Genomic DNA, 27,894 nt, shown 5'->3' with positions numbered 1-27,894 from the left:
AGGCCAGGTTTTTATTAAAATTTTTTTCCTCAGCTTCTATAAAAGTATATTTCATTCATTTTTGCATAGAAATATGAATTGAACTTGGGTACACACAGTGATGAGAAATATATTTTGGGGGGTCCATAAACTTTTCGTGCATTGGCTCTATCTTTCTTCTGTATTCCCACTATCCAGCGTGGAGTCTGACATCTAGAAACTAACCAGATAGATTAATAGGTTAAAATGAATAAATATAGGTCAAGTCTCTGCCCCTTTGTATACACTGACCCCTGTTGGCTCAAAGAAGATTGTTCCTCTCTTTGTTCAATCACCACAGGAAACGTGGCAGAATCAGCTGAGAACTCAGTCTTCTGAGTTAGGCAGACTTGGGCTCATTTCTGGTTTTGCCATTTACTAACAATGTGGCCTTGTTCCAGTTTCCTCTCCCATAAATGGGCAAAATAAATACACTAAGAGTTGTTGGGGGGATTAAATGAGGCAGTATATTAAAGAATGCCCAATCATGGTAAGGGCTTAGTAAGTAGTAACCACTGATATTTTAACAAATCCTTCAAGAATCAGATTAAATGCTCTCTCTTCTGGGAAGTCTTTCCTCACCTTTTCTAACTGGGTTAGATGAGCTGCTTGCAAGCTCCCATAAGATTATATGTTTAATTTCTCATAGCATGTGTCACAGTTATCATAATTTTTTAAGAGAGAGAGAGAATTTTTTAATATTTATTTTTTTAGTTTTTGGTGGACACAACATCTTTATTTTATTTTTATGTGGTGCTGAGGATCGAACCCAGTGCCCCGCGCATGCCAGGCAAGCGCACTACCACTTGAGCCACATCCCCAGCCCCAGTTATCATAATTTATTCAACAGTGTTTTGAGTTTCTGCCAGACACTAAGTATTGTATATAGGGTGATAACAGAATAAAAAGACTTACTTTTAAAAAATTATTTGTATCTCTAAGACCTAGCATGACATACAGCATTTAGTATAGACTTATTCATTCAGTGAACAAACAAGTAGATAGACCTATTTTTAATTTTGTTACGGGGGATTGAACCCAGGGGCTCTCAACCACTGAGCCTATCCCCAGCCTGTCTCCCTTTTAAATATACCTTTATTTTATTTATTTACTTTTATGTGATGCTGAGGATCGAACTCAGGGCCTCACATGTGCAAGGCAAGTACTTTCCCACTAAGCAACAACTCCATGCCTCCACAGCCTTTTTTTGTATTTTATTTAGAGACAGAGTCTTGCTGAGTTCCTTAGGGCCTTACTAAGTTACTGAGACTGGCTTTGATTTTGTGATCCTTCTGCCTCAGCCTCCCAAGATGCTGGGATTACAGGATTACTGTGCCCAACAGACCTACTTTTAAAAAAATCTATTTTTATGTTTATTTTTCATTGTTGATGGACCTTTATTTTATTTGTTTATTTTTTACGTGGTGCTGAGAATCCAACCCAGTGCCTCACACATGCTAGGCAAGTGCTCTACACTGAGCCACAACCACAACCCCAGACCTACTTTTACTGAATGTGTAGTTTTCATATTCTTTGTGCTTCCCTGGCTTTTTGGTTATCCTGTTACATGAGTTTCAAGAGGTTCAGAATTTCAGTTTTAGCTACTCCCCACCCCTGCTGCCCTTGGGATCAAATCCAGGGCCTGGTGTATGATAGGCAAGTGCTCTACCACTGAGCTATCCAGGGTGAAGTCTGACATCCCCCAGCCCCATTTTGTCCTTTACTTTTAATGTATGCACAGCATACAACCAACTTCCATGAGTGGAGTAGTTGTATCAGGAGGTGAGCTCATTCTACTCCTCTCTTTCAGGTTCTATGACAAGGTGCTTTCACTCCATGAGGACCCAGCAGCCCCTGTGGCTAACCCTCTGCTTGCCTTTACTCTCATCAAACGGCTGCAGTCTGACTGGAGGAATGTGGTACATAGCCTGGAGGCCAGTGAGAACATCAAAGGTAATGAGGAAGAGGGCTGGAGGGTGAGGGGGAAACTCCTGCCTTCTGACTCAGTCAGTGGTAAGGAGAGGAACTCTGGTGGGATGTGATGAAGAGTAATGGAGTGGGTACGTGTTAGTTAATGTTCTTAGCTCTTGTAAGTTCAAAGAATTAGGTCTTCTTGTTAATAAGTTATATGATTATGGATTGGAAAACACTTTCATGTCCATAGTCTCTGATCTTCACTATGATCCTGTGAGGATGTACAGGATCTATCATGCCATGGGTATGTGTGTGAAAGAGTGGTCTTCTGGTAGTTCCTATTTCACTAAGTTTTTGATGGGAAAATACAATGTCATCTGCAGCAAGAGTACTTTCCTAACTTATTCTACTTGTACTTTAAGAAGTTTGTTGGCTTTTAGAAAGTGAAGAGAAAGAAAAGTTGTCCCCCTGTAGGGCAAGATTCCTAGGGTTATAAGATGGGACAATATGGTGAGGGTGTATGCCTATTTTGTTCTTCATTTACTCATTCTAAATGTTCCTCTACCCTGTTCCAGTAACTGTGATTCCCAGGAACTGGGAACACAATACAAAAAAACCTTATCTCATGGAATATTTGAATGGGTGGTCATGCTTTGCAGGCATTAAATGCTTAATACTTTTTTTTTTTTTTTGATGGCACTGGGGATGAAACTCAGGGCCTTGTTCAAGCTAGGCAGGGGCTCTACCACTACCTCATCCCCAGCCCATTACCTGTTTTTTTTGAAGGATAAATTATGTTTTTACTAATTTTACAGTTCTTAAGGATGGTTATGAGAAGGTGGAACAAGACCTCCCAGCCTTTGAGGACCTTGAGGGAGCAGCACGGGCCCTGATGCGGCTGCAGGATGTGTACATGCTCAATGTGAAGGGCCTGGCTCGAGGTGTCTTTCAGAGAGTCACTGGCTCTGACGTCACTGACTTGTACAGTCCCAGACGGATCTTCTCCCTCACAGCAGATGATTGCTTCCAAGTAGGCAAGGTAATGGTATTCAGAGAGAAGGCCAATTGCTTAGCTCTAGTTGCTTGTGGATGAAATAAGTATGTCTGAATTGCTTTTACATATTTCTCATACTTACAGTAAACTTGGAAATTTGATATTATCCCCATTTGCAGAGAAAGAAACCAGATTCAGGGAGTGTAGATAATGAAGATTACACAATTCTAAGCAGCAAACTAAATTTTGAACTTGGTCTTTAAAACAAATCTCACATTCTTTCCATGGGAAGGTGAGGTGATCATATACTTAGGATGCCCTTGAGAGTGAAATGGGTATTGTTAATTGTGCCAGGACAAAAGACATAAATTAGGCAAAATGATCCTTTGGTCACCCCAATGATTACCCCTGCTAGTAGATGAGCCACTGGGTGGAAAGGGAAAGCAGGCTGAATGGGTGGGGAAAGGGAGAAGATATGGTGATGTGAAGATAAGATCATGGAAACTCCCCTCCTGAGACTTTCTGGAATCCTCTGCAATGTTTCCTAAGTATTTGGAAATACTAAATTAAATCAGTGTCAAAAAACTGAGGCCATTCACTGTAACATTACTTGGGGAAATAGACTTCAGGAACCTCTTATATGATGTGTTTAACTGGTCTTTGATCACAAGTTATAATCACACTTGAGATCATTTTATAATATACTCTTTGCCAACCTTTGCCTTAAGAAGTAATGGAGGGGCTGGGGTTGTAGCTCAGTGTTAGAGCGCTTGCCTAGCACAGATAATGCACTGGGTTTGATTCCCAGCACAACATAAAAATAAACAAACAAAATAAAGGTATTGTATCTGTCTACAACTAAAAAAAAATTAAATGAAGCAATGGAGTAAATGCTTTTTAATTTTAAGGTGCATATTAAAAGGAAGTGAATTTTTCCTGACTTCTACAATATTCATTAGCAGATCTGATAGTGGGCTTTGTAGGTCCTACTTCAAACTTTTAGGAATCAGTTTCCAAATTACCACTACAGAGTGGGTAACCCTGGGTCTCTCTACATACTATTTTCCCTTTCTGAGGTCCTGAGTGGAATCAGACCCCAATTGTCATGTTCATGGCTAATTTAAATTTAAGTCAGTTAAAGTAGTTTGATGTATGGTACCAATATGAGCTTCATCAGTGAGGCCTTTCTGAAACTAAAACCATATGTTGAAAATTTAGTAAATCACTCTGGAAAAACTTCCTGGCAATCCTTATTTCTATATTTATCTATTTATTTTGAAAGGTAAAACATTACAAATATCAGAAGAGTACATGAAATAATATAACAAGTAACTTTATAATTAAAATTATATATGTTTGAATTTTGCTGTTTCAGCATTTTTCTTAGATTTTTTTTGTTTTGTTTCTGGTACCTGGTATTTTCCTTTTTTTTTTTTCCTTGAAAATATATAATAAAATGATTTTTGTATTTTGTTTAAAATATCTAAATATTTCTGGAAGAATTTCAGCTGACTACATTGCTAGAACTTAAAGCTGCTCATGGAAGTATTCATTAAATAAATAGTTAAATAAATAAATAGCTATTAAATAAATAAATAGCTCAGTGGTAGAGTGCTTGCCTAGTATGCAGGAGCGTCTGGGTTTAATCCTAGCACCAGAAAAAAGAATAAAATAAAATAAAAGGTTAACTTAGTAGAAAAAGTTCAGTCATTTTTTAAATGTTATTCTTCAGCTCAATCCTTTCACAAAGAGGAAACTTGAGGAACAGAAATGTAAAACAGAAGGTTAATGGAAGTCCTAGGATGGGAATTAATTTACTATTTAGGCTACAAGCTGCCATATCTCTAGGTTCCATTCTGTCAGGATGTTACACCTGAATTTTGTAAGAGTTTTTCCAACTCTGTGACTGTAATTCCATGTTGTTTCCAGTAATGACTTCCAGGAAATTCCACCTTCCGGTCTGGTTTTCTAGTTAGCGTAAGCTATTAGGAGACAGGAGCTATGCTTGGCACATGTTGCCATATTGCCCAGCATTCTGACATTTAATCAGAACAACTCCACTGAGCTGCCACAGCATTCCCATCTCTGCCTTCACTGCGGTGTCTAATGCATTTGTCACAATGATTGCTTTGCTCTTGTACCCTCATTTGATTCAAGTTCTTCAAGGACAAGGACCACCAAGAATATAACGCTCAGCAAATACTGAATAAGTAAATAAATTTAATCCATTTCTCACATTGCCACCACTAATATCTTCCTTAACAATGTGACATTTAAGACTGTAATTAGCTTAGCTCACGTTCCTTATGTTTATTTTCTGTTTCTATGGAACATATTCTGTCTTTGACTTCTGTTTTTGCCATTCTCCCTTTTTTTATTTTGATACATGGGATTAAACTCAGGGGCACTCAACCACTGAGCCACATCTCCAGCCCTTTTTAATATTTTATTTAGAGACAGGGTCTCACTGAGTTGCTTAGGGCCTCACTAAGTTGCTGAGGCTGGCTTTGAACTTGTGATCTTCCTTCCTCGGCCTCCAGAGCTGAGCCTCTGGGATTACAGGTGTGCACCAGCACACCCAGCCCATTTTCCCATCCTAAAATGCTCTTCTTCCTTACTTCTGTTCTTGAAACCTTTTCCTTCTTCAAAGAAGGCTATCTCAGATGCCGTTTCCTGCATGAACCTTAGACTCCCAAGTCTCCTCACTTCTCTATCTCTCCAAAGCATATTATGCGTTTTCCTTCAAGCATTCCTACCATTCCGTTATGGTTTCTTGAGTTCATATTTCTTTTCTCTCACAGATTATACAGTCCTTAAATGCAACAACTCTTGTGTCTCCTCTCCACCTTGTACAATGCCTTGTATATAATAGATGTTCAGTAAATCAAATTAAAATTAATTTGAGGTTAAGACTTGCCTTCTTGGGTTCCAAAGGCTGTTTTACTCTTTAAATCATCATTTCCTTTCCTCTGCCTGTGGACTAAGCCTTTAGTAGTGGTACTTGTGTCCCTGCAGGTGGCCTATGACATGGGGGATTACTACCATGCCATTCCATGGCTGGAGGAGGCTGTCAGTCTCTTCCGAGGCTCTTATGGGGAGTGGAAAACAGAGGATGAAGCAAGCCTAGAAGATGCCTTGGATCACTTGGCCTTTGCCTGTTTCCAGGTAGGGGAGTGAGTGAAGCTCACTGCTTGTATCATAATAAAGGTAATGCTTTACATCTGCTTTACAACTTTCTAAGCATTTTCTTGTCTCTTAATTTATTTCATCTTCCCAATAGGACCAAGTGGGAAGGGCATTTATTTTATTATTTCCATATATCACATGTGAGTAAACGGAGTCTACAAAAAAATTCTAAACTTATCATGAAGCTCATATTAGGAGGCAATTAGTTGGGTCATGGTAGCTGTAGATCACTTGTTTGTGCTCTCAGCAACTCATAGCTCTTCACAGACATTGTGTCATGATGTTGCCATGGAGGAAGAAGTTTGAGCGCTCTCCCACTGAATCCGGCTATAACATGTCTGGTGTCTGTCTCCAGAGCTGGCATTTTTGTGCTGTAGCACCAGCCTCAGTGCCTCATGCAGCTGTCATCTTCCCTTGGCACTGTTGAAGGACTACTTGCTGTGCCTCACTTAGAGGTTCAGTTCCCTAAGTACACAGCTGCCATCTTTTTGTATTGTTAACCCCATTTCTCACTGGAGTTGTGCAGTATTCAAGAATAGGCTGAAAAAAAATCTCTATGGAGTCAGTTCCCTGGTTTCCAAAGCTAATAAACCATTTTTATTTCCTTAATTCCTTTTTTATTTTATTTATTTTTACAGTGCTGGGGATTGAGCCCCGGGAATGCTAGGCAAGCACTCTTTCACTGATCTAAACCCTCAGAACCCCCGTATTCCATTTTCTTTCCTTGTTTTCCTAAGAAAAATGAGGGTGGTGTGGGTGGTTCAAACCCACATGTTACTGTGAAAACAGTCGTATCCTCAGCGCAGCTGATACTGTTCACTCATGGAAGCTCCTGAGTCTTTATTGTAAAATGTCTGTGTGCTTTTCTTTACTCTCCTACTTAATGGCTGCATGTTAAAGTGAAAATGGAATAGTTATGATGTAATAAAGGGGGAGAAGATTTGAGTTTCAATCAAGGAAGAAAATGGAGATTTGATGTAGAAAGACTTAGAGAAGGTAGCCTGATGTAGCACATCCCAAAAGATGAGGTGTTAAATACAGTGCCCAATTATTATTATTTTGTATTATGCAAAGTGTTTGCAGTGCCTGGATTTCAGTGGGGGTCATTTTTATCACATTGCTCATTGCATATCATATTTTAATGTGCATATTGCTTTTATCACTAAAATGAATTCTTAATATGCTAAAGTAAGATGAAAGGATTGAAAAGATATTTTTTATCAGCTAATCATCATTTGGAAGCACCCAAAGGAGGATTGCACCCCACTGTATGGGATTCTGTTGCCCAGATTGGTCTAGAAATCTCCTATTTCCTTTTGACCAGTTGAGCTCAAGGTTGAATGGCTGCAGGGACAATTAATTCTTATGCATTGGGGAATGTTTCTCTTTTGGTTTGGAGAAACATTTGCTTCCTTCCTCTGACTTTCTATACCCTAGAAATAAATTATAATTTTAATAGAGTTTTTACAGTTTCATTTAAATTTAATAACAAAATACCCCGTCATTATATCATTTTGCATACTTTGAGATTTGAGTGCCTTAAAGAAAGATTATCTTAATTTATTTTTAAGAAATTTTTACTAAATTACCCTTGTTCTTCTGGTAAGGGTGGTAGTAAATCATTTATAAGTGAGGAGTCTGAGGACACCTGATTTTTACAGCAGAGTCACAAATTCTCTACATCTCTAGCCTGCTGCTTCTTTCAAAGAGCCTTATTATCTACTTGATAACAAGAATATTTTATAGTTTAAAAAATGTCCATTGAATGATTTGGTCAGAGAGTATATCTTTAATACAGTTAACACTTTCTTTTCTTTTTTTAATAAGGCAGGAAATGTTTCGTGTGCCCTGAGCCTCTCCCGAGAGTTTCTTCTCTACAGTAAGTGATGATAAGATAATCCAGCCATTGGTCTGACTTTTGCTTTTGGCCTGTAATCCCTGCAAAGTAAAGTACACTTATCTATTTTCATTCTTTTAATTTTGTTGTCTAAAGAACATTTCAAATTTGGGTGAGATCTCATGTATATTCACATCAGTGCACTGGGAGAAATTTGTAAGTCAGTTGGAAAATGCAGAGATGTCAACCTGTCCCTCCCAGCTTGTTCTTCAAAGGGAACAAGCCTAGGCTGGGAACCAGTTTCTTCAGAGACATTTTATTTTATTTTATTTTTTATTGGTTGTTCAAAACATTACAAAGCTCTTGACTATCATATTTCATACATTTGATTTAAGTGGGTTATGAACTCCCATTTTTACCCTGTATACAGATTGCAGAATCACATCGGTTACACATCCACATTTTTACATATTGCCATACTAGTGACTGTTGTATTCTGCTACCTTTCCTATCCACTACTATCCCCGCTCCCCTCCCCTCCCATCTTCTCTCTCTACCCCATCTACTGTAATTCATTTCTCTTCCTTGTTTTTTTTTTCCCCTTTCCCCTCACATCCTCTTATATGTAATTTTGTATAACAATGAGCATCTCCTTCCATTTCCATGCAATTTCCCTTCTTCTTCAGAGACATTTTAAAGACCTAGGTTTTGGAAGACCCAGGAATGAATGAAATCAATGTGTGCTGTGTGTGCAGGAAGGAGCATGATTCAGAGGATTATTCACTTTGGCTGTTTACAGAGAGCTATCTGTTCTTTCCTTTAAAACCAGAGCTCACTTTGCTAGGCGAGCACCCTGCCCAGGTGGTTACAGTTCAGCTTCATTCCCCTTCAGGGAGGGCCTTACCGATAACAAAATGAGTTCAACTGGAGGAAGACGCTTCCTGTCTCAGCTTGGATAATTTTGCTTAAAATTTTGGTAGTGAATGGCTTCCTAGGTTTTCTTTTAATAAGGTATTTAGATACTCAAATAAGACACAAAAGCTATTTTAATTGTCCTAATATTTATAAGGTATTTCATGTAGGACTTTATAACTGTATTTATTCAGTACTTCTTAATGAATCCATTTAGTAAAGTCTGCTCTCCACGTCTGTGAACCCAACCACCCAACCAACTTCAGATTGAAGATGGTTGAAAAAAATGGTGTCTGTTCTGAACACGTACAGAATTTTTTTTTGTCATTATTCATTAGGTGATAACAGTAAAACAATTATGTAATAGCATTACATTGTATTGTGTATTACAAATAATGTAGATGGGGCTGGCATTGTAGCTCAGTAGTAGAGCACTTGCCTAGCACACATGAGGGACTGGGTTGGATCCCCAGCACCACATAAAAATAAATAAATAAATACATCTACAACTAAAATTTTTTTAAAAAAGAAAAATAATAATGTAGAGATAATTTAAAGTTTATGGGAGGATGTGCACAGGTTATATACAAATACTATATCATTATATATAAGGGGCTTGAACATCTATGGATTTCTGGAACCAGTCCCCTGTGGATACAAAGCAATGACTATAACAATTATTCCTTTCTGATAATTTGGCGAACAGTAGGATATGGAAGTTATTAAGTGGTCTGGAAACTCATGAGCATTACTAATATAAACAAAATTAAAACTCAGCCTTCCTTTATTTCTTTGTGCTTGATCTATTAAAATCTGTGTCTTGGGGGCTAAAGTTGTGGCTCAACGGTAGAGTGCTCGCCTAGCATGTGCAAAGCCCTGGGTTTGATACTCAGCACCACATAAAAATAAATAAAATAAAGGTATTGTGCCCAACTACAACAGAAAAATAAATATATTTTTAAAAATCTCTGTCTCTCCCCCCAAAATCAAAATTGTGTGCTATCACAGGTGAGTAAATAGGGCTTAGTAAGTTGAGGGTCCCAGCTCATTCTAGCTTTGCAGTATTTTTCACTTGAGTTTGGGCTCATCATTTCCATTCTCCAAAATCTGATTTTTCCTTTTGTTAGCAAGGAATAGTAACTTCTGCGCACTCCTTTGCTCTTTTGCCAGGGTGGTTGTGGTGGTTAGAAGCACACGGGGCTCTTCAGACACTTTGGGAGCATTAGAACAATTCAGCACCTCCTTCTGAGATGCACTGAGAGTCATACACAGAGGCCAGCGGGCCATGGGTAGCTGCCAACCCATGGGACATCTTGCAGCCAAAGTGGGCACAAACAGGTGGGCACAAGCAAGACTCAGGGTTTCTCAAGGGCTTGTGGGAATTAGCCTAGAACCCAGATCTAAAATCCCTTTGTCTCATATTGCACTGCTCTAGGCCTAGGCCTGTTAGGAATGCTGAGGGATCTAATGGAGCCGAGGATGAATTAGCTTCGGGTTCCCCAGGGAAGAACAGGTTGGGTCGCTGTGCCATAGGCTTTGACTCTCTGGACTTCCTTTTGTTGTCCTTACCATGTTTTTTCTTCTTTTTAAAAAATATATCTTTATTTTATTTACTTATTTATTTTTATGTGGTGCTGAGGATCAAACCCAGTGCCTCACTGAGCTACAACCCCTAGCCCCTGACATGTTTTCTTCTAAGCGGTCATTAGACTCTGAATTCTGGGAGGTTAGCCTCTAGCACAGTATCTGGTTGTTTATTGAGCATTTATTGAATGGATGGGTAATGAATGAATGAACAAATTAATGAATGAAGTTTCTATTCTATGGATAAAACTAACCATAAAGCCATCCCAGAACAGTCATCTTCATGGTCCCTGGATCTAAGAGTGTAGGTACCACCTTCCTTCCCAAAACCTTTTGCACTTTCAGATCCACCGGGTGCAAGTCAGTCTTTTTTAAATACCAGATTCTCTTCTGGGAATATGGGCACTGACAAGGAGTTATTCAGAATGTCCTAGAGCCAGTCTTCTGTGACAGTAAAGTTGCAGGAAATCTTGGTAGCACTTTCTGGGGCTAGTGTTTGTTAATCTGTATTATTCCCTGCTCTGATTTTCCCCAGGCCCAGAAAATAAGAGGATGGCCAGGAATGTGTTGAAATATGAAAGGCTCTTGGCAGAGAGCCCGCACCAGGCTGTAGCTGAGACTGTCATCCAGAGACCCAGAGTACCCCACCTGCGGACTAGAGACACATATGAGGAGTTGTGTCAGACCCTGGGCTCCCAGGTAGGATTCCTCAGGAAAAAAGAAAGGGGATAGGCCTGGCTACAGAGTGAGAAGCTAGAATTTGGACAGTGAAAAGGGGAAAAGCTGATGCCTTGAAAAACAATAAAGCTCCCTTGGACAGTATCCAAGTAACCATATTCAATATCTCTCAAATTCCTGGTTTTATGCTTTAGTTCCCCTAAGATTATTTCACTCTTAGGTCCATCTTCTTTTATGCTGAGTCTATTTTTTCCTTCCAGCCCATTCAATACCAGATCCCTAGCCTCTACTGCTCCTATGAGACCAATTCCAGCCCCTACCTGCTTCTGCAGCCCATCCGGAAGGAGATCATTCACCTAGAGCCCTATGTTGCTCTCTATCATGACTTTGTCAGTGACTCAGAGGCTCAGAAAATTCGCGAGCTTGCAGAACCATGGGTGAGTGTCCCCAAATCTCCTGTGTCTTCACGTGCCTGGAATTCAGAGCTTGAGAAAGGAAGGCTCCACAGCTAGTCCCTTCATCATCCAGGGGTTCAGAATGCCAGCCAGCCCATAAGATGGTGGAGGAAATCACAACAGCAGTTGCCTCTAGAGGGAAAGGATTAAGTGGAATGAGGTGCCAGAGGATTTTTTCTAGAATGTTGAAAATGTGCCCTCAGTATCTTCTTAAGAGTGTGGAGTCCATAGCTATACACAGTTGTCAAAACTCAGCAAATGGTCCACTTGAGGTCTATGCTTGTCATTGTACGTAAATCTCACCTCAATAAATAAAAAGGAAACTTCCCCAAACACCAGCCATTAATTAGTAGAAGAAATGGAAAACATGACAGGGACAAGGAATAAAATCCTAATACATATTTACAGACTGACAGCTGGAAAGATTATTTAGTTCAACTTCATAATCTTGTTAAAGAGGGAACTAAGGCCCAGGGAGAGGAAAGTCATACATGTAGCAATGTCATTACTGACACTTAGAGGTAGATTGGTTGCCGTTCTGCTATTCTTGAAGCCTAAGTTACGTGTGGTAACAAGCAGCCCCTGAATCTAGTGACAGTCCCCACATTACATGTCTGTCCTGGGTGGGCTGCAGCTTTGCCCTCCCATCTCCACTCTGGGACCCAGCCTCGCAGAGCAGCAAATATGGACTGGAGGGAGAACAGCAATAATCGTTTTAACCCAAAGTCTCTCTGGGCAAGTCTGGAATCTTTGTACATGATGTTTTTGAAATGATCAAGCTCTATTGGTGATGGGACAATATATTTTCAATAGCGTCAGCAGTCACATTTGGCCAGCAGTGGCTTTTTACTCAGAACAGCTCTGTTGCTATGGTATGGGACAGGTGGCCCACCCAGAGATGTTCATGGAATCCTTCAGGACAGGTCTTCCATGTGGCACACAAAAGCCTTACCAGACTCCCTTCCCCCAGAAGTTATGGATGCCTGACTGGCCTTTGATTCTTCCAGAAGTAAGCCCTGGGTTTGTGTGGCAGTGTCCCCCCAACCTCCCACTCCCCACAGCTGAGCACAGAAGCTGCAGAGGCTTGAGTTGGATTTACCTGTTTACTTTCCGCTGTATCTTTCCAAAGCTTGCTCTGTCATCACTTCTCTATCCACATCCTGCCCACCCTGGAAGATTCTGTTAAAACCCCATGCCTCCCTCGGGCCTGCTAGTCCTAACTGCTCTGGTCTACTTTCATTGGTTCTTTGAGTGACTCTACATTTCAGAGCACTTTGGTGGGGGCAGCACATGTAATAATGCATTCCTCCTCTGAACTCAAAATTTTTGTCATGAATTGTTTGGTAATTAACTTTTAAATTTTGGTACCAAGAATTGAACACAGTGGCACTTAACCACAGGGCCACACTCTGTCCCTTTAAAAAAAAATTTTTTTTTTTTTGAGACTGGGTCTCATTGAGTTGCTTTAGAACCTCATTCAGTTGCTGAGGCTGACTTTGAATTCATGATCCTCCTGCCTCAGTCTCCTGAGCGCGTGCCACCATCCCAGCTAGTCTACCGTTTATATGTTGTTTGATGTTAGTAGCTGTTTCATGGGTTAGTACTCTGTCTCCCTGGCCACGCTATAAACTAGCAAGCATCATGTATTGTCTTTCTTAAAATGCCTTTGCCTGTGTTGTGCCTCCTGCAGTCAGCGTAATCTTTAAAAGCCAGATTTCCTTCTAAATGCCTTGCTTTAACTCTTTAATGGGTCACTGTGTCCTTAAATGTTTACAAAGCGCCATGGCCTGACTGCTGCTCACCCCTTTCACCACATCTCCCTCTTGTACTTGACACTCCACTGCAGGGAGCTTTCTTTTCTGTAAATGGCTTGTGCTGTTTCTTCTTTCTGCCTGCAAAACTCTTGATGTCTTTTTACCTGTATGATTGCAATGGGTCTTATGGATATCCTGGGAAGCCATCCTATCCCTGTAAGAGTGGCCTAGATGCCCATCTTTGTATTTCCACAGCACCCTGTACTTGCTGTTATGGCCCCATTATATGACATGTGGTCAAGGACTCTGGGTTAATGTATTGTTCTTCCAATGCATAGCAGAATACTTAGGACAGAAGACAACAAATAAATTGAATGACTTGGAGGTAAACAGTAAATGAATGTTAAAGGAGTTAGGTACAGAGTAGCTCCTTAATTGGAGAATTTTTAAAAATATTTTTTTTGCTTGTTGATGGATCTTTATTTTTTTAAATTTACATGCGGTGCTGAGAATTGAACCCAGTGTCTCACATGCGAGGCAAGCGCTCTACCACTGACCACAACCCCGGCCCAGGATTTTTTTTTTTTAAGTCCTTGATTTTGCCCTAAAATAACAGAAGGAAACATCTTTCATCTGTCCTTTTTGAATTCCTCCTCTCTCTTCTATGCATATCCCAGGAAGAGATACCAGGAATGATTAGTGAAGGATGGATAGAGGTAATATCAGTCACCTGATTCCCTGCATCCTAATCTTGTGGAACAACAGGCCAAGGAACGTGTTGAGGTGCTGTGTAGACTGTCCCCACTAGAATCCCAACTGCCTGGGAAGCACCAGGGCTGGCTGAGTCCTGGGAGTACCTTTCAGCACAGGGCACTGTTTTGTTCATCTGTTTGTTTGCTTAATCCATACTGAGCACCTCCCTGCCCAGCTCTGTACCCTGGGGGCACAGCTGTGAAAACAGACCAAGACCTTGCCCTCACAGAGCTGCTACTCTGATGACAGAAGCAGAAGTAGACACATCCTCGTGTAAATAAGTAATGTTTATCTTTCGGTCCCTCATTCAGTGATTTTGCCATTAGGAGGTACTTTATGAAAAATAATTTAAGAGCTATATATAACCAGATATTCACAACAAAATAGAGACATTGAGTTAAATCAGTGACTTCAAATTGTTTATAGATTTTTCCTCATCAAGGCAGTTGAAGTAAAAGGGATTGTGCTTCTCTGTGAGGAAGGGCTTTTGTTAGAATCATTCAAATGAAGCAGCTGCCTCTGAGCACACACTTTGCTGTTATGGAAGGAGCTCATTTAATTCAACAAACACCAAGTGCAGCCTACCTTATGTGAGGGCTGGTGACCCACACTGTGCTATACAAAGAAGGATGAGAAATAGCCCTTGTTCTTATCACAGACTAACAGACACAAAGTAGATTCAAGAATCAGTTCATTTCAGTTAGACAAACTTTTATTAAGTGCTTGCTGGCTACCAGATCCTGTGGTTAAGGATAAGATTTTTGGTCACTTGTTTTGAGTTTTTTCATTTTCAAAACTGACCCATCCCTAAAATGTGCAAAATATCTTCTAATGACCAAGGAACTGGCTATTGTCTATGTTTGTGCTTCCATAAAGGGCATGTCTGTGGGCATGACAGCCCCTCCCCATGCATCATAACTGCCTGGACTTTGTCTCATGTCCTTCCCACCAGCTCCAGAGATCAGTGGTGGCATCAGGGGAAAAGCAGTTGCAAGTAGAGTACCGTATCAGCAAAAGGTAAGAGGAGCCCTTCCTCTCAGACTCCTGGGCCCAGGCACAGCTGACTGCCCGGTTGGCAAGGACACTTGGAGACCCTACAGGTCAATGTTGAAAATGTTATATATCTCTACATTCTTTCTGAGAGGAAGAAGTTTCCACTGTCCTCACTCGAGTTTGTTATATTTCTGAGGAATTCATGAGGGAGGCCATGAGGGAAAGACTTGAAAAAAACTCCTTTGCCTTCCACCCCAGAATAAGCATATAATTATTCTTCTAAGCAGGATCACTTTTCCAGAGAATTTCTGCCTGCATTTGTAATTTGACTTTATAAGGTTCCATTCCCACCTCCTGATTCATATGCAAGCACAGCTTGCCAACATTCAGCAAAAGGGATGAATAGACTTCCAAGACCTCAGGGCTTCTCCAGAGGAAGAGATTCAACTGTGGGAGTCCAGCTTTTCCTCTTCCCTCGACCCCTGCCCTCCCCTTGAATCCCTTATTTGCACTGAGGGGACTGATGATACAGTAGGAGGAAAAAAAATCTCCCTCTAAGCCACTGGAGACAGGGAGACAGTGTTGGCAGCCTCCCTGGGGAGAGACCAGATCTCAGAATGGATGGTTAGTTTGCGTTGCCTAGGAAATGAGGTGAGAAATGAAAGCTTTCATTCAGAATCATTTTGGCCTAACTGGTACCTTTAGCATTAGGAGTTATTCACCAATATTTACAAGGTCTGTGTGACCTCAACTTCATTGTCTTTTCTAACCTTTCTGAAATTCTTGTGTTAAAGAATATTCAATCTTCTATTTAGATTTGTTTCCTTTAGGGGAATAGGTGATATTTTCTTTTCAGATCAGACTACCTCCATCCTCTCACATCACTCCTTAATCCTCTGAATTTTGGTTCTGTCCTCATAACTCCACTGGAATTGGTCTCTCAGAAGTCCTTGGGGAGCTCTGAATTGCCAAATCATTTTCTTGCTCACAACCTTTGTTACAGAGCAAGGGCCTGCCTGTGGGGCCAAGTAGCTGCAAAGGTGAGGCATTGTGGAGGTCCAGTTCTTGGGATCACACCAGAGAGCTTTCAAACATGTTGTTCAGAGGCATGAGTTTATTAGAAGGAATAGGAGAAGGGGACATTCTCAAGGGAGAGAGTGGGTCCTTACAGAGAGGAGAAGGGCCACATCCTACTCCTGCCCTCCAGTTCTGTTGAGGGTCCCAGAGAAGTTTCCAGAGAGTCCCACACAGGTCCACCTCTTGACTTTTGACTTCAGCAGGATTGCATCAAACTTCCAAGCCCCACTGCACATGCTAAAGGCCCAAAGCAACTCTAAGTCTCTTTGGCCCATTGAACTTGTTCTTACAAAAAAGTCACTTCAGGGTAATGTGTTCTGCTTATTGGCATTTTGGTCCTGTATTTCTCCTGCAGATAGCAGGTTGGTTGCTGAGAAATGTAATATATATTTAGTTATAGATGGATACAACTTTATTTTATTTATTTTTATGTGGTGCCTCATATGTGCTAGGTAAGCACTCTACCAGTGAGCCACAACCCCAGCCCCAATGTAATACATCTTATTAACTTAACCCAGGCAGGGCTGCAGATAAATTAAATTGCTTTTTTTTTTTTTTTTTTAAGAAAGCACATGGGAGTCAGCTCAGTTTATAGAATTATCCCCTTAACCTCATGTTCCCAACACTTATGTCTGTCTGCTGTCACCTTCACTATCAATTACCCATTTCTCAGTCCATTTTTGGTTGCAATAATTGGATACTACAGAATGGATAATATATAAAGAATAGAAGTTTATCTAGCTCACAGTTTGCAAGTTGGGAAGTTTATGAGCATCTGGTAAGGACCTTTGCACATATTTATCATCACACCTTCATGCTTGTACTCATGCAATTTCTTCAGCCTGGAATACACCTGCTCTTTTCCGTCTGTTGAATTGGTACACACCCTTCAGAATTTTGTTTAAATGTTATCATTTTACCTAATTGCCTTGGTAGAATTAACTCCTTCCTCTCTGCTCCCCAGCAGTTTAAAGTGTATTTCTCATTTTCTCACTCTACTTATTTTCTGTTAGTCATCATTTAAAGAGCAAAGAAGTGGCCTTCCAATGTCATGCCAGGGTTCTTCCCTTCGAAGCCTTCATGGTGTTCCCATGAGGCTTTGCTTGGGGAGCATGTTCTCATTTCCCTGGAACCTAGATTCTGATTCCAAAATTTTACTTTGTCAGAATCTCAACAAGACATTTAGGAAGAGTCTGAGCTATATGTTCTTCGGTCTTTGACCTGTCCTGGTTTCCCAGAGATGCTCCTGGAATTCACAGCAGTCACCAACACAGCTTACAAAGCATCCTCATAGTGTTTCTCTCACAATCTTCATGAGTCTGTGAAGCAGATATTATTATTATCCTCATTTTATTGAAGAGCACACTGACTCTTAGGCTCAAAATTAAGTATCTGACTTAGGATCACACAGAGAGAGGATCAGGAACTAGTCTTATTACTTTAATTCTTCCCTCCCTCCCTTCTTTCTTTCTTTTGGGTCTTACTATGTTGCACAGACTGGCCTCAAATTCCTAGGCTCAAGTGATCTTCCTGTCTTAGTCTCCTGAGTCGCTGGGACTACAGGGGCATGCTAGAATGTTCAGAAATCTTCTTACTTTAAATCCCAAGCTTTTCCATTATGGCACCGGCTTCCTCTGTTGTAGAAGTCTTTTCCACATAGCAGTTTCAGGGGCAGTCACAGTCATGAGTGTCGCAGTCATGGGCACCGTGCACCTTTACTCTATAGCCTCAGCACCTAGCTCAGAAATGGGTCAGGGCCTCCAAGAATGTTTAATTGACTGAATGAACCTGTGAATGTTGAGACAGAAAGCAAAGTGAATTGGGCAGACTTAACATGAGGGATGTGTATTTGATCAGGCATTCATGCTGCTTCTTTTCCCCTCTCCCCTGGCCCTCCAGAACGTGTATCCATTTGATCATTTATTTATTCATTCACAGACATGACATGTAGTCATTTCCAGCACTGAATCACTGATGTTCTACTCTGTGGTATGTTTTAGTGCCTGGCTAAAGGACACTGTTGACCCAATGCTGGTGACCCTTGACCACCGCATCGCAGCCCTCACAGGCCTTGATGTCCAGCCTCCCTACGCAGAGTATCTCCAGGTGGTGAACTATGGCATTGGAGGGCACTATGAGCCTCACTTTGACCATGCTACGGTAATAATGGGTCCGATGACCAATCTTCTGAGGCCAAAGCGAATGCATTGCTTATTTATGTGAGATGTAGCTCTTGTAGGGCTCTCAGAGTCATACAAAACGAAATCTTAGAACAAAGGTTCTTATTTAAGGAATATCTAAAAATCTTGGTTTTAGCTGATTGTTGCTGGTTCATTTTCTTATCTGTTATCATTCCACTTTCCAGAATTTGCTATGTTGGCAGAATGTGGCCTGTTATGGAATCTTGTCTCCTGTTCATTTGGGGACTTCCCAGGGAGGACTGTCCTTATCTCAGCCCTTCTTCTTTTCTTATGATCTCAACTGCCTTCCTTTGCTGGCAGTAACAATCAATTTTTGAGGGTTAAAAAAACAGCCCCCAAATCTAACTATACATTCAACCCCAACATTATTAAAATTCCAGAGGGCTTATTTTTGTAGAAATTAACACACGGATACTAAAATGTATATGGAAATGCAAAGGACTAGAATAGCCAAACAATTTAGAAAAAGAAGAACAAAATTGGAGGCTATACACTACCTGATTTCATGATTCACTTGTTCATTTGTTCACTGACTCATTCACAGACATCATATAGTCATTTCCAGAGTAGAGCTACAAGAACCAGGGCTGTATATGGTATTGGTGGAAGGACAGAAACATAGGTCAAGGAAACAGAATGGAGGATCCAGAAATAAGCCTGTACAATTATGGTCAGTTGTTTTTTTCACAAAGATGCCAAGGAAACTCCATGAAGAAAATATAGCCTTTTCAACAAATGGTGCTGGGATAATTCAATAATCTACCAGCAAAATAATGATAGCAACATTAGAATCTATTTCATGACATTTATGAAAATCAATGCAAAATGGATTGTAGATGTATATGCAAAATATAAAACTTCTAGAAGAGGGCTTGGAGTTGTGGCTCACCTTGCATGTGCGAGGCACGGGATTTGATCCTCAGCACCACATAAAAATAAATAAAATGTATATAAAACAGAATATATTCTTTAAAAAAAAAACAAACTTCTAGAAGAAAACCTAAGAGAAAATCTTTATAACCACAGGTTAGGCAAAGCAGAGTTATAGATCACCAAATTCTTATCCATAAAAGAAGAAAAAAGTGATAAATTGGACCTTGTCAAAATTAAAATCTTGCTTTTCAGAAAACACCATTAGAAAATGAAAAATCAGGTCATCAATTAGGAGAAAATATTTGTAAATTATATACTTGATAAAGGATTTGTATCCAAAATATATGCAGAACTTCTGTAACTCAACAGACAACTAATTTTTTTCTTTTTTTTAAGGGTGAGTTTAATTTGTTTTCTTTTTCTTAACTTTATTTTATTTATTTACATTTTATTTGGTGCTGAGGATCAAACCCAGTACCTCACATGTGCCAGGCAAGTGCTGTACTACTGAGCCACAACCCTGGCCTCACAACTCAAAAATTTTAAATGAGCAAAAGATTATTTAAAGAGGCACTTCAAAGAAGAGAAATAAATGGCTAATAAACATGTGAAAAGATGCTCAACACCATTAGAGAAATGAAAGTTGAACCCATAATGAAATATCGCTGTATTCCTATTAGAAGAGCTAAAATGAAAAAGATATCTTATGAGATCATACCAAGTGTGGATGAGGACAGTGAGGACTCACACACTGGGGGGATGTAAAATAAAACAGTCACTTTGGAAAAGAGTTTGGCAGTTCTTAAAAAGTTAAAGGTACACCAGCCTATGATCCAGCCACTTCAATTCCAGATATTTTACACAGGAGAAAAGGAAATATACATCTATACACACACTTGCATGTGAATGTTCATAATAGCTTTATTAGCCAAGAATTAGAAACAGCTTAAATCCATCCATAGGTTAATGGATAACAAATTTTTATATATCTGCACAATGGAATACTATTCATCAAGGGAAAGAATGGACAGGTACATCCAACCACAGAGAAGAACCTTCAAAATAGTGCACAAGCAAGAGCAGCCTGATGGATAAGATTCCACATTTTATGATTCTATTTATATGAAAAGGGAAAAAACAGAATGGAAAGTAGGTAAGTGTATTGCTCAGAGTTATAGAGGGATTAACTGAACACTGGCATGAGAGAACTTTACCGGTTGATGGAAATGTTCTAAAACTGGATTGTGGAAATGGTTGGACAAATGTTGAAATTAGCTAAAGTTCATCAAATAGTATGCTTACAATGGGTGAATTTTATGGTATGTAAGTTTTATGTCAGATTGTTCTATGACCAAAAAAAAAAAAAAAAAAAAAAAGATTTCTCTTTGGCAAGTAATTGGGAACTCCAGAGGTCTTATCATTTGGTATTCCTACAGAATAATGATCTATAAGAATTTACATATAAATTTATTTCACAGAATCCAAAGGCAAAATTCACCTCTCATATAGAGCTTTCACTATTGACAAGTAGTTTTATTTGATTAGCACACAATTCATTCATGTGAGTATCTAATAAATAGTGTCTATAAAGAGTATTGAGTACCTGTCAGCAAAGATGAGCACATGGTCCCCTCATTATGTCATCCTGGTGCCATCTGCATAAAATAATGTTATGTTCTATTTTTGTCTCAGTCGCCAAGCAGCCCCCTATACAGAATGAAGTCTGGAAACCGAGTTGCAACATTTATGATCTATGTGAGTCTTGCTCTGGAGGGACCAGGGCTTCTTACCTAATGACTATATCTCTCCTCTTTTTTATTGTGTTCAAAACAATTTCATGTATTGATTTTATCTGGTACTAAACACAAAAGTCTTCAGGAAATTTATGAATTTTAAATAGCATTTTTTTTTGTTCAACACTATAAGAGATATAAAGGAATGGATCTAATATGACCTTGTCATAGGCCATGGATTAGGATGGACAGTAGGTTTACAATGAAGGCAAAGAGTTTGTGAGACTTAAACAATGCAGGAAGAGAATACAGGAGTCTCCCTCTTTGAGGTCCCACAGCCTACTCAGTGTTGAAAAGTGTGGGCCCTTAAGTGCAGCTGCAGAGGTGTGGGAGAGAGAGAGGAGAGACAGGCAGCTCAGTCACCAGCAGGAAAGCACAGGGAGGCCGACAGAGAAATTCCTCAAGTGTGGCCTCTGAGATGAAAATCTCAGAGAAGTCTCAGTGAAAATCCTCCTCCTATTTCCCCATAAATTCTTCAGTAAAATCTCCACTATATCCCCTGAAAAAGCAAAACAATAAATTTGTCTCTTCTGGTTCCCAGCCTGGTCCTGTGGGACTTGATCCCAGCATTTGTTATCTCACCCATCACCTTCCTTTCAGGTCCGGTGGGTTTATTTCCTTCTTCACACCTAAGCCATAATTCTGATCATCTCTTACTTGGGAGAGATTATTAGAAGCAAACACTTATTGGAAAAGATTACTCCTGACTGAGGCTGTGAATAACAACCAGAGATGAAGTCCTGTTTTCGGGCTCGTTGGATGAGCAGACACTCCCTTAGCTTCCCCTCTTCTCTCAGGCCTGTATCTGGTTTCTGCAGATACAAGAGCCAAGAAAGGGCAGTCAGAGACTGGCATTGCATATAGTCTCTATGCCTGCAATTCTGGTTTTGTTTCCAGTGGCTAAATTTTATGCTTCCTGAAGAACTGGAGACTTTTAAAACATGCCATCTGACCTCTCGGTGGTCATTCTGATCAGGCACAGCTGAAGCCAGCTGCCAGGCAGGGAGCACATCTTGGATCTGCAGCTGGTTGTGTCTCTGGCTGATCACTGAAGCTGGCATGGGAGGTCACAGGCAGTGAAAAGTGTAGATATCAACCAGACAGTATGAGCATCTGGGGGCACAGTATGTCTGTTCTTTACCCTCTTGCCTTGCCCAAATCTTTTATGGCTAGTTCCCTAGATACAGAAGCCCAGTTATTGTAATGAAGGTAGGATGGATAAAGGCCCAGCAATTTTAAATGGCAATTGTGCACATATCTATTTGTGTGTGTGTGTGTGTGTGTGTGAGAGAGAGAGACAGAGAGAGACAGAGAGAGAATGAGAGAACATGCATGTACATTTGAGTTTTAGGCATTTGAGACACAGTAAAATGGAATGCACTTTGGTTTTGGACTCAGTTGGTCTGATCCTGATTCTTTGGTTTACTATGGGGCCTCAGTACATATCACATCAATTATTTGAGCTCATTTTCTTGCTCTGCACTTCCTCACAGGGTTGTAATAAGGATCTGAGGAGATAGTGCAGGGGGAACGTCACTGTGGAAAGTTTCATATGTTTCTCTCATTGTATCCCACCAAGCAAGTAAGGAAAGAACCCTATAAAGGGGAATTAGTGTCATGGGACCAATACTTTCATCTTCAGGTTGGGTAAAGACCATCAAATTTCTAAAGGCAAATAATGTTAAGGTTTGTGGGAGACAAGAGTAATATTGTAGAGAGAAAATAATTTCTAAGAAGTACAGAAGATGGACTTGAAATAAGTTAGTGATTTTCTGCCCAGACTGGACATAAGTTCAGCCCTAATACAGTGAAGGTATTCATAAAGAATATCTCTTTCAGCACTGTTCTACAATTCATGCCCTTGAACTTCATTGCATACAGAATGAGATTTTCTTTTGAATATGTTGGTTTATCATTCCTTACATTGTGTCTAAAACCACAGGAAAAGGAATGCAGGAAAGTCAAGGTTGCCCCTGGTGAGTCATGCTTGTACCCACAGTGACTACAACAGAACAGAATCATCCCGTCTTTTAGTTTCTTGAACACAAAGATCGAGTTGTTCCCATTGGCCCTCCAAGTGGCCAGAGTGGGAACCAAGGAGCACTGACAGCTAAAACTGCCATTTCCAGGTTCTGAATCACCAAGACAGTTCAGTTTCCTGTAAGTGACAACCTCTTCAGGCCTAAAGTTCTTGCTCTGTAACACAGATTGTGGTGGGATGGGGTTTGATGACCACAAAATTAAAAGAACATGGACCTTCTAGTAGTGCTAGGCAGAGTGAGGTAATACTTGCTCTCTCATGTTGTATGGCTGGTGAGAAAATAATTTAGCAGTATATATCAGAAATATTAAATGTATGCATACCAATTTGGACTCATAACGCTAATTCTTTTTCCTATGAAAACAACCCAAAATTCAAAAACAATTTCATTGATTAAGATGTTCAGGGGCTGGGGTTGTGGCTCAGTGGTAGAATGCTCGCCTAGCATGCATGAGGCACTGGGGTTCAATCCTCAGCACCACATAAAAATAAAAATAAAGATATTGTGTCCACCTATAACTAAAAAAAATTTTTTAAAAAAGATGTTCAAGATGGGCTTGGTGGCACATGCCTGTAATCACAGCATTTTGGGAGTCTGAGGCAGGAGGATTGCAAGTTCAAGGCCAGCTTGGGCAAATTAGTGAGACTCTGTCTCAAAATAAAAAATAAAAGGTGTTGGGGATGTAATTTAGTGATAGAGTACCCCTGGGTTTAATCCCCAATACCACACATACACCCCCCCCCAAAAAAAGTTTCAGTGCAGTGTTGTTTATAATAGTAAATATTTCAAATAACCTAAATGTTCAAAAGTACAGCATAATGTTTATGAGCAGGGACTTTGTAGTCAGATAGTACTGGCTCAGCTCAAATCCTGACTGTCACAGAAGAGTTATGTGTCCTTTTGAAAAGTATTTAATATCTCTGAGATTTATTTCCTCATCTGTAAAATATAAATAATAATAATTAATACTAATCCTTCTAGTATAGTATTTAATATAAGTACTTAGTGTGATGTCTAGCATATAGTCAGTGCTTACTAAATGTCAGCTATTACTATGTAACTGTAATACTGCATTTTTTTTCCTGGATGGCAAGATGATAAGTGATTTTTTCAAATGCTTTCCTGTATTAAAAAATGTCTATGATTACTATGTATTTCTTTGACAATCGAGAAAAAATATCTTTATATTAAGAAAACATATCTGCAATCCAAGAATATACCAGTGGTGGAAACCCTCAGCTTAGGTGACCTAGAGTGGAACTGAGTGATCTGGGGAACCTGAGAAAGGTGCAGTAAATAGTTCTTGAGATGGCCACCTTTCAAAAACAGATCGTTGTAATCTAAACCAGTGTTCAAGTCACAAGTTATGATCCACTAGTAGGTTGTGAAATTAAATTTAATGAATCTGATCTGTATTTTAAAAAACTGTACTAGAATAGAATAAAATAAATAAATAAAAGGAAAAATATCAGAGGTGTCTCACGCAGTTGGAATGTCTTTATGAAATTTATGTGTATGTGTCAGATTATGATGCATTTCTCCCTGAGGGTCTCAATCAAAAAAGTTTGAATCTACTTATTGTAGCCCTTAATAAGGATATTAGCTGAAAGGAAAAAGAAAGAAGGGTTCCCAAAATCTTGTCTTCTTGTGTTCCTGCCGGCAAACACCAGGGGACTTATTCAGGGAGACTTATTTCCTCATCTATAAAATGTGAAGAATAATAATAACAACAATTCTGACTCATAGTATGGTACTTAGTATAAGCAGAAGTGTGAAGATTAGGGTGAGGAAAATTAGGGTAACAGTCACAGTAGAGCTCCGGGAGGGAAAGGACTCTGTTGGAGTTACCTTTGGGTTCCCTACAGCAGCTCGTTAAGGTTAGGAAAGAGTCTTAGCATTAGTGTTATTGGTTCAAATGGGTATGCATAGATTTAGTACTCCTGATACATACTGCTAAGCTGTTTTCTCACTAGTGTTATTCACATTTTACATATGAGGAAATAAGGCTCCCTGAATTCTGAAGTTGGATGACTGTCTTTCAAGGATGACTGTCTTTCAGAGTTGAAACAGGGCACCACAAGAGGGCAGCTATGCAAAAATGACGTCAGAGGCCAGGCCACTGGGCACAGGACAGAATAGGGATGTGGTGGCAATGTTAACTGTGGCTTCTTCCTCTGGCATTGTAGCTGAGCTCAGTGGAAGCTGGAGGAGCCACGGCCTTCATCTACGCCAACTTCAGCGTGCCTGTGGTTAAGGTGAGTGGGGCCTGTTCCCAGAGGAGCAGGCTGAGAGGGCACAGAAGTAACCCCCTAACCTTCACACTTCTGCTTGAAATCCGATGCCTGGGAGGGGGGATAACAAGAAGTTTTCCCTGATTTTCAGGATCAAACATAAAGTCACAGTCTTCTCTATTACCCTAGCATGTTACTTGTGGCTCTGTTTATTTATACTTCTGTGACAAGTAGGTGTCTGTCTTCCCTGTCACAGTAGAGCTGGAAGGGAAGACCTATTTGTTTTTGTTTGTTTGTATTTTTTGAAGGGAGGACACCAGAGATTGAACTCAGGGTTACTCTACCACTGAGCCACATCCCCAGCCCTATTCTGTATTTTATTTAGAGACAGGGTCTCACTGAGTTGCTTAGTGCCTTGCTTTTGCTGAGGCTGGCTTTGAACCCGTGATCCTCCTGCCTCAGCCTCCTGAGCCACTGGGATGACAGGCGTGTGCCACTGTGCCTGGCTGGGAAGACCTCTTTTGATTGGCCCTTGGGTTCTCTACAGTAGTTTGTTCCTGCAGTTATTAATTGCATCCACACTGAACTCTAGAGGCACTGAGGATACAGAGGAATCAGAGTCCTTTTCTTCCGGGGCTCACAGAGAAGCTAATATATAGTAACAACTGAAATTGGAGCTATGGGAAAGATAGGTCCAGAGGAGAGTCATGCGGTAAGAGTTCTGTTTAATGAATGAATATTTCCTCCAAGTTTCAGATCTATCAAACTCCCTGACAGCCCTTACCTAATTCAGAAATGAAATGAAAATAAATTCATGGCCCCTCTGTACAATTAGTACAGAGCCTGGCATGTTCTAAGCATTCAATAAAAGATGTGTCTGTGAGTACCTAGGGCTTTAGCATCTCCTAAATTTAGGAACAGAGGTGTCGGCATATCCTTCATTACTTTAGGCTTGATCTACTTCTAATGGCCAAAGTTAAACTAAGTCTCTAGGAAATGCATGGGACAAAAAAGCAGAGTGTAGGGGCAAAAGAACACACACCTGGGCTTGAGTCCTACCTTTGCTCTTTCTTGGTTACATTATTTCAAGCCCTAAGCATGGACTACTTCAGGAAGGGGGTTATGATGAGGCCTACTTCCTGGGTGCTGGTAATAAGTGCCTCAAGGAGCATAAACTTTGAAACTAATGAAGTTTCCACTGAGGAATATCTTGTTCTGCCTTGTGGGTTTTGTTAGGCATCTGTCCTCAGTAATCCCACCACACCCATCCTTACCTCACCCTTTCACTCCCCACACTGTATCACCCTTTTCTATTTTATCTCTGCCTCTCGTGAACTCCAAAGAACAGAGCTGGATGGGCTTTGTCTCTGCACACTCAGGGCCTGGAGAGGAACAGAGCTTTAAATCAGTGTCCTATGCATGAGTACAGCAATTTATATCAGATTGTGCTGTTTTCACTGTGCCTTGCCCCAGAGTGCAGGGAGGGTTTCCTTATTGAACCACATGCATGCATTTGTCCTTAGTCACGGGCTTCCCAAGGACTGAGATTCTGGCCTGATTCTCCTACTGGGCTGGCCTCTCTTGTTTTCAGAATGCAGCACTATTTTGGTGGAACCTGCATAGGAGTGGTGAGGGGGATGGTGACACACTTCATGCTGGCTGTCCTGTCCTGGTGGGAGATAAGTGGGGTAAGTCCTTCCTTTCTGAACATGAGAATGGGGTGAGGGGTGCTGAGATAGGGAGTGGGTTGGGTGGGAGATCGCAAAGCCCTCCCATGCCACAGGCTTCATTATGGAGCCACACTGTATTAAGATGATCAGACTATCAACCGGGTGCCCCGCACAGGTAGGAGCTTGTGAAGAGCAGGGTCCTGACACAGAGTAAGTGTCTACAAAGGTGTATTGACCTTGCCACATGGGCCTTGATCCTGGGCACAGCTGAGAAGGAATGTGGCAACAGAGTCCCTCCCCTTCACTGCTCGAAGACATGAGCCATCAGGCTCTCTGTCAGTGCCACCTGTGCAGAGGCGGCCCTAAAAAAGCAGCAGGCAGATGTGCTTATGGCTCTGTGTGCCCAAGAGCACTGAGCTCTGAAAAGGAGGTGCAAGAAGGCTTTCATGCTGACATGGGCACTGCCAAAGAAGCCACCGCACTTCTGTCATTACTCAGGAGTGGCTTTGTGGGGGAGGTGGGATTTTATAATGAAGGGTGAGTGACTTCAGTGCCCACACACTTGAAAATCACTTTCTAGTAGGCAGGATCTCTTGGACTTTAGGAGAACACTGTCCTCTGCTATTCTCTGCTAGAAGAAACAGTGTGAAACCCAGTGTGAGCCGGGACTGGGTGGGCCGGAGGGTGTTAGGAGGTGCTTGCATATCCGCCCCTCCCCGCCCGCACAGCCCACGGCTGCCCTGCTCAGCTGGCTGTCTTCCTTCCCGCTGTCTCCAGTGGCCAACAAGTGGATACACGAGCATGGACAGGAATTCCGCAGACCCTGCGGCTCCAACCCAGAAGACTGAAGATTCCCCAGAGCAGCTGCGGAGTCTCGCGGAGTCTCGTATCCAGGAGCCAAAAACTGGAGAAGGAGAACCAGGGGAGAG

General features: G+C 40.8%; 1 protein-coding gene across 1 annotated transcript in view; it reads left to right on the top strand.

The window, feature by feature from the left end:
- Positions 1 to 27,894, top strand: part of P4ha3 (prolyl 4-hydroxylase subunit alpha 3) — a 33,284-nt gene extending 5,390 nt beyond the window's left edge. Inside the window, exons 2-13 of the mRNA XM_027942679.2 lie at positions 1,829 to 1,971; positions 2,748 to 2,971; positions 5,942 to 6,091; positions 7,940 to 7,991; positions 10,981 to 11,144; positions 11,384 to 11,560; positions 15,038 to 15,102; positions 18,156 to 18,315; positions 20,922 to 20,984; positions 25,251 to 25,319; positions 26,887 to 26,983; positions 27,743 to 27,894. Of these exons, the coding sequence (XP_027798480.1) occupies positions 1,829 to 1,971; positions 2,748 to 2,971; positions 5,942 to 6,091; positions 7,940 to 7,991; positions 10,981 to 11,144; positions 11,384 to 11,560; positions 15,038 to 15,102; positions 18,156 to 18,315; positions 20,922 to 20,984; positions 25,251 to 25,319; positions 26,887 to 26,983; positions 27,743 to 27,813 (1,435 nt within the window). The 3' untranslated portion in view covers positions 27,814 to 27,894. The remainder of the gene's footprint in view (positions 1 to 1,828; positions 1,972 to 2,747; positions 2,972 to 5,941; positions 6,092 to 7,939; positions 7,992 to 10,980; positions 11,145 to 11,383; positions 11,561 to 15,037; positions 15,103 to 18,155; positions 18,316 to 20,921; positions 20,985 to 25,250; positions 25,320 to 26,886; positions 26,984 to 27,742) is intronic.

This window comes from Marmota flaviventris, chromosome 9 (assembly GCF_047511675.1).
Source record: "Marmota flaviventris isolate mMarFla1 chromosome 9, mMarFla1.hap1, whole genome shotgun sequence".
Lineage (NCBI taxonomy): Eukaryota > Metazoa > Chordata > Mammalia > Rodentia > Sciuridae > Marmota > Marmota flaviventris.
This window is presented reverse-complemented; position numbering and strand designations above follow the sequence as displayed.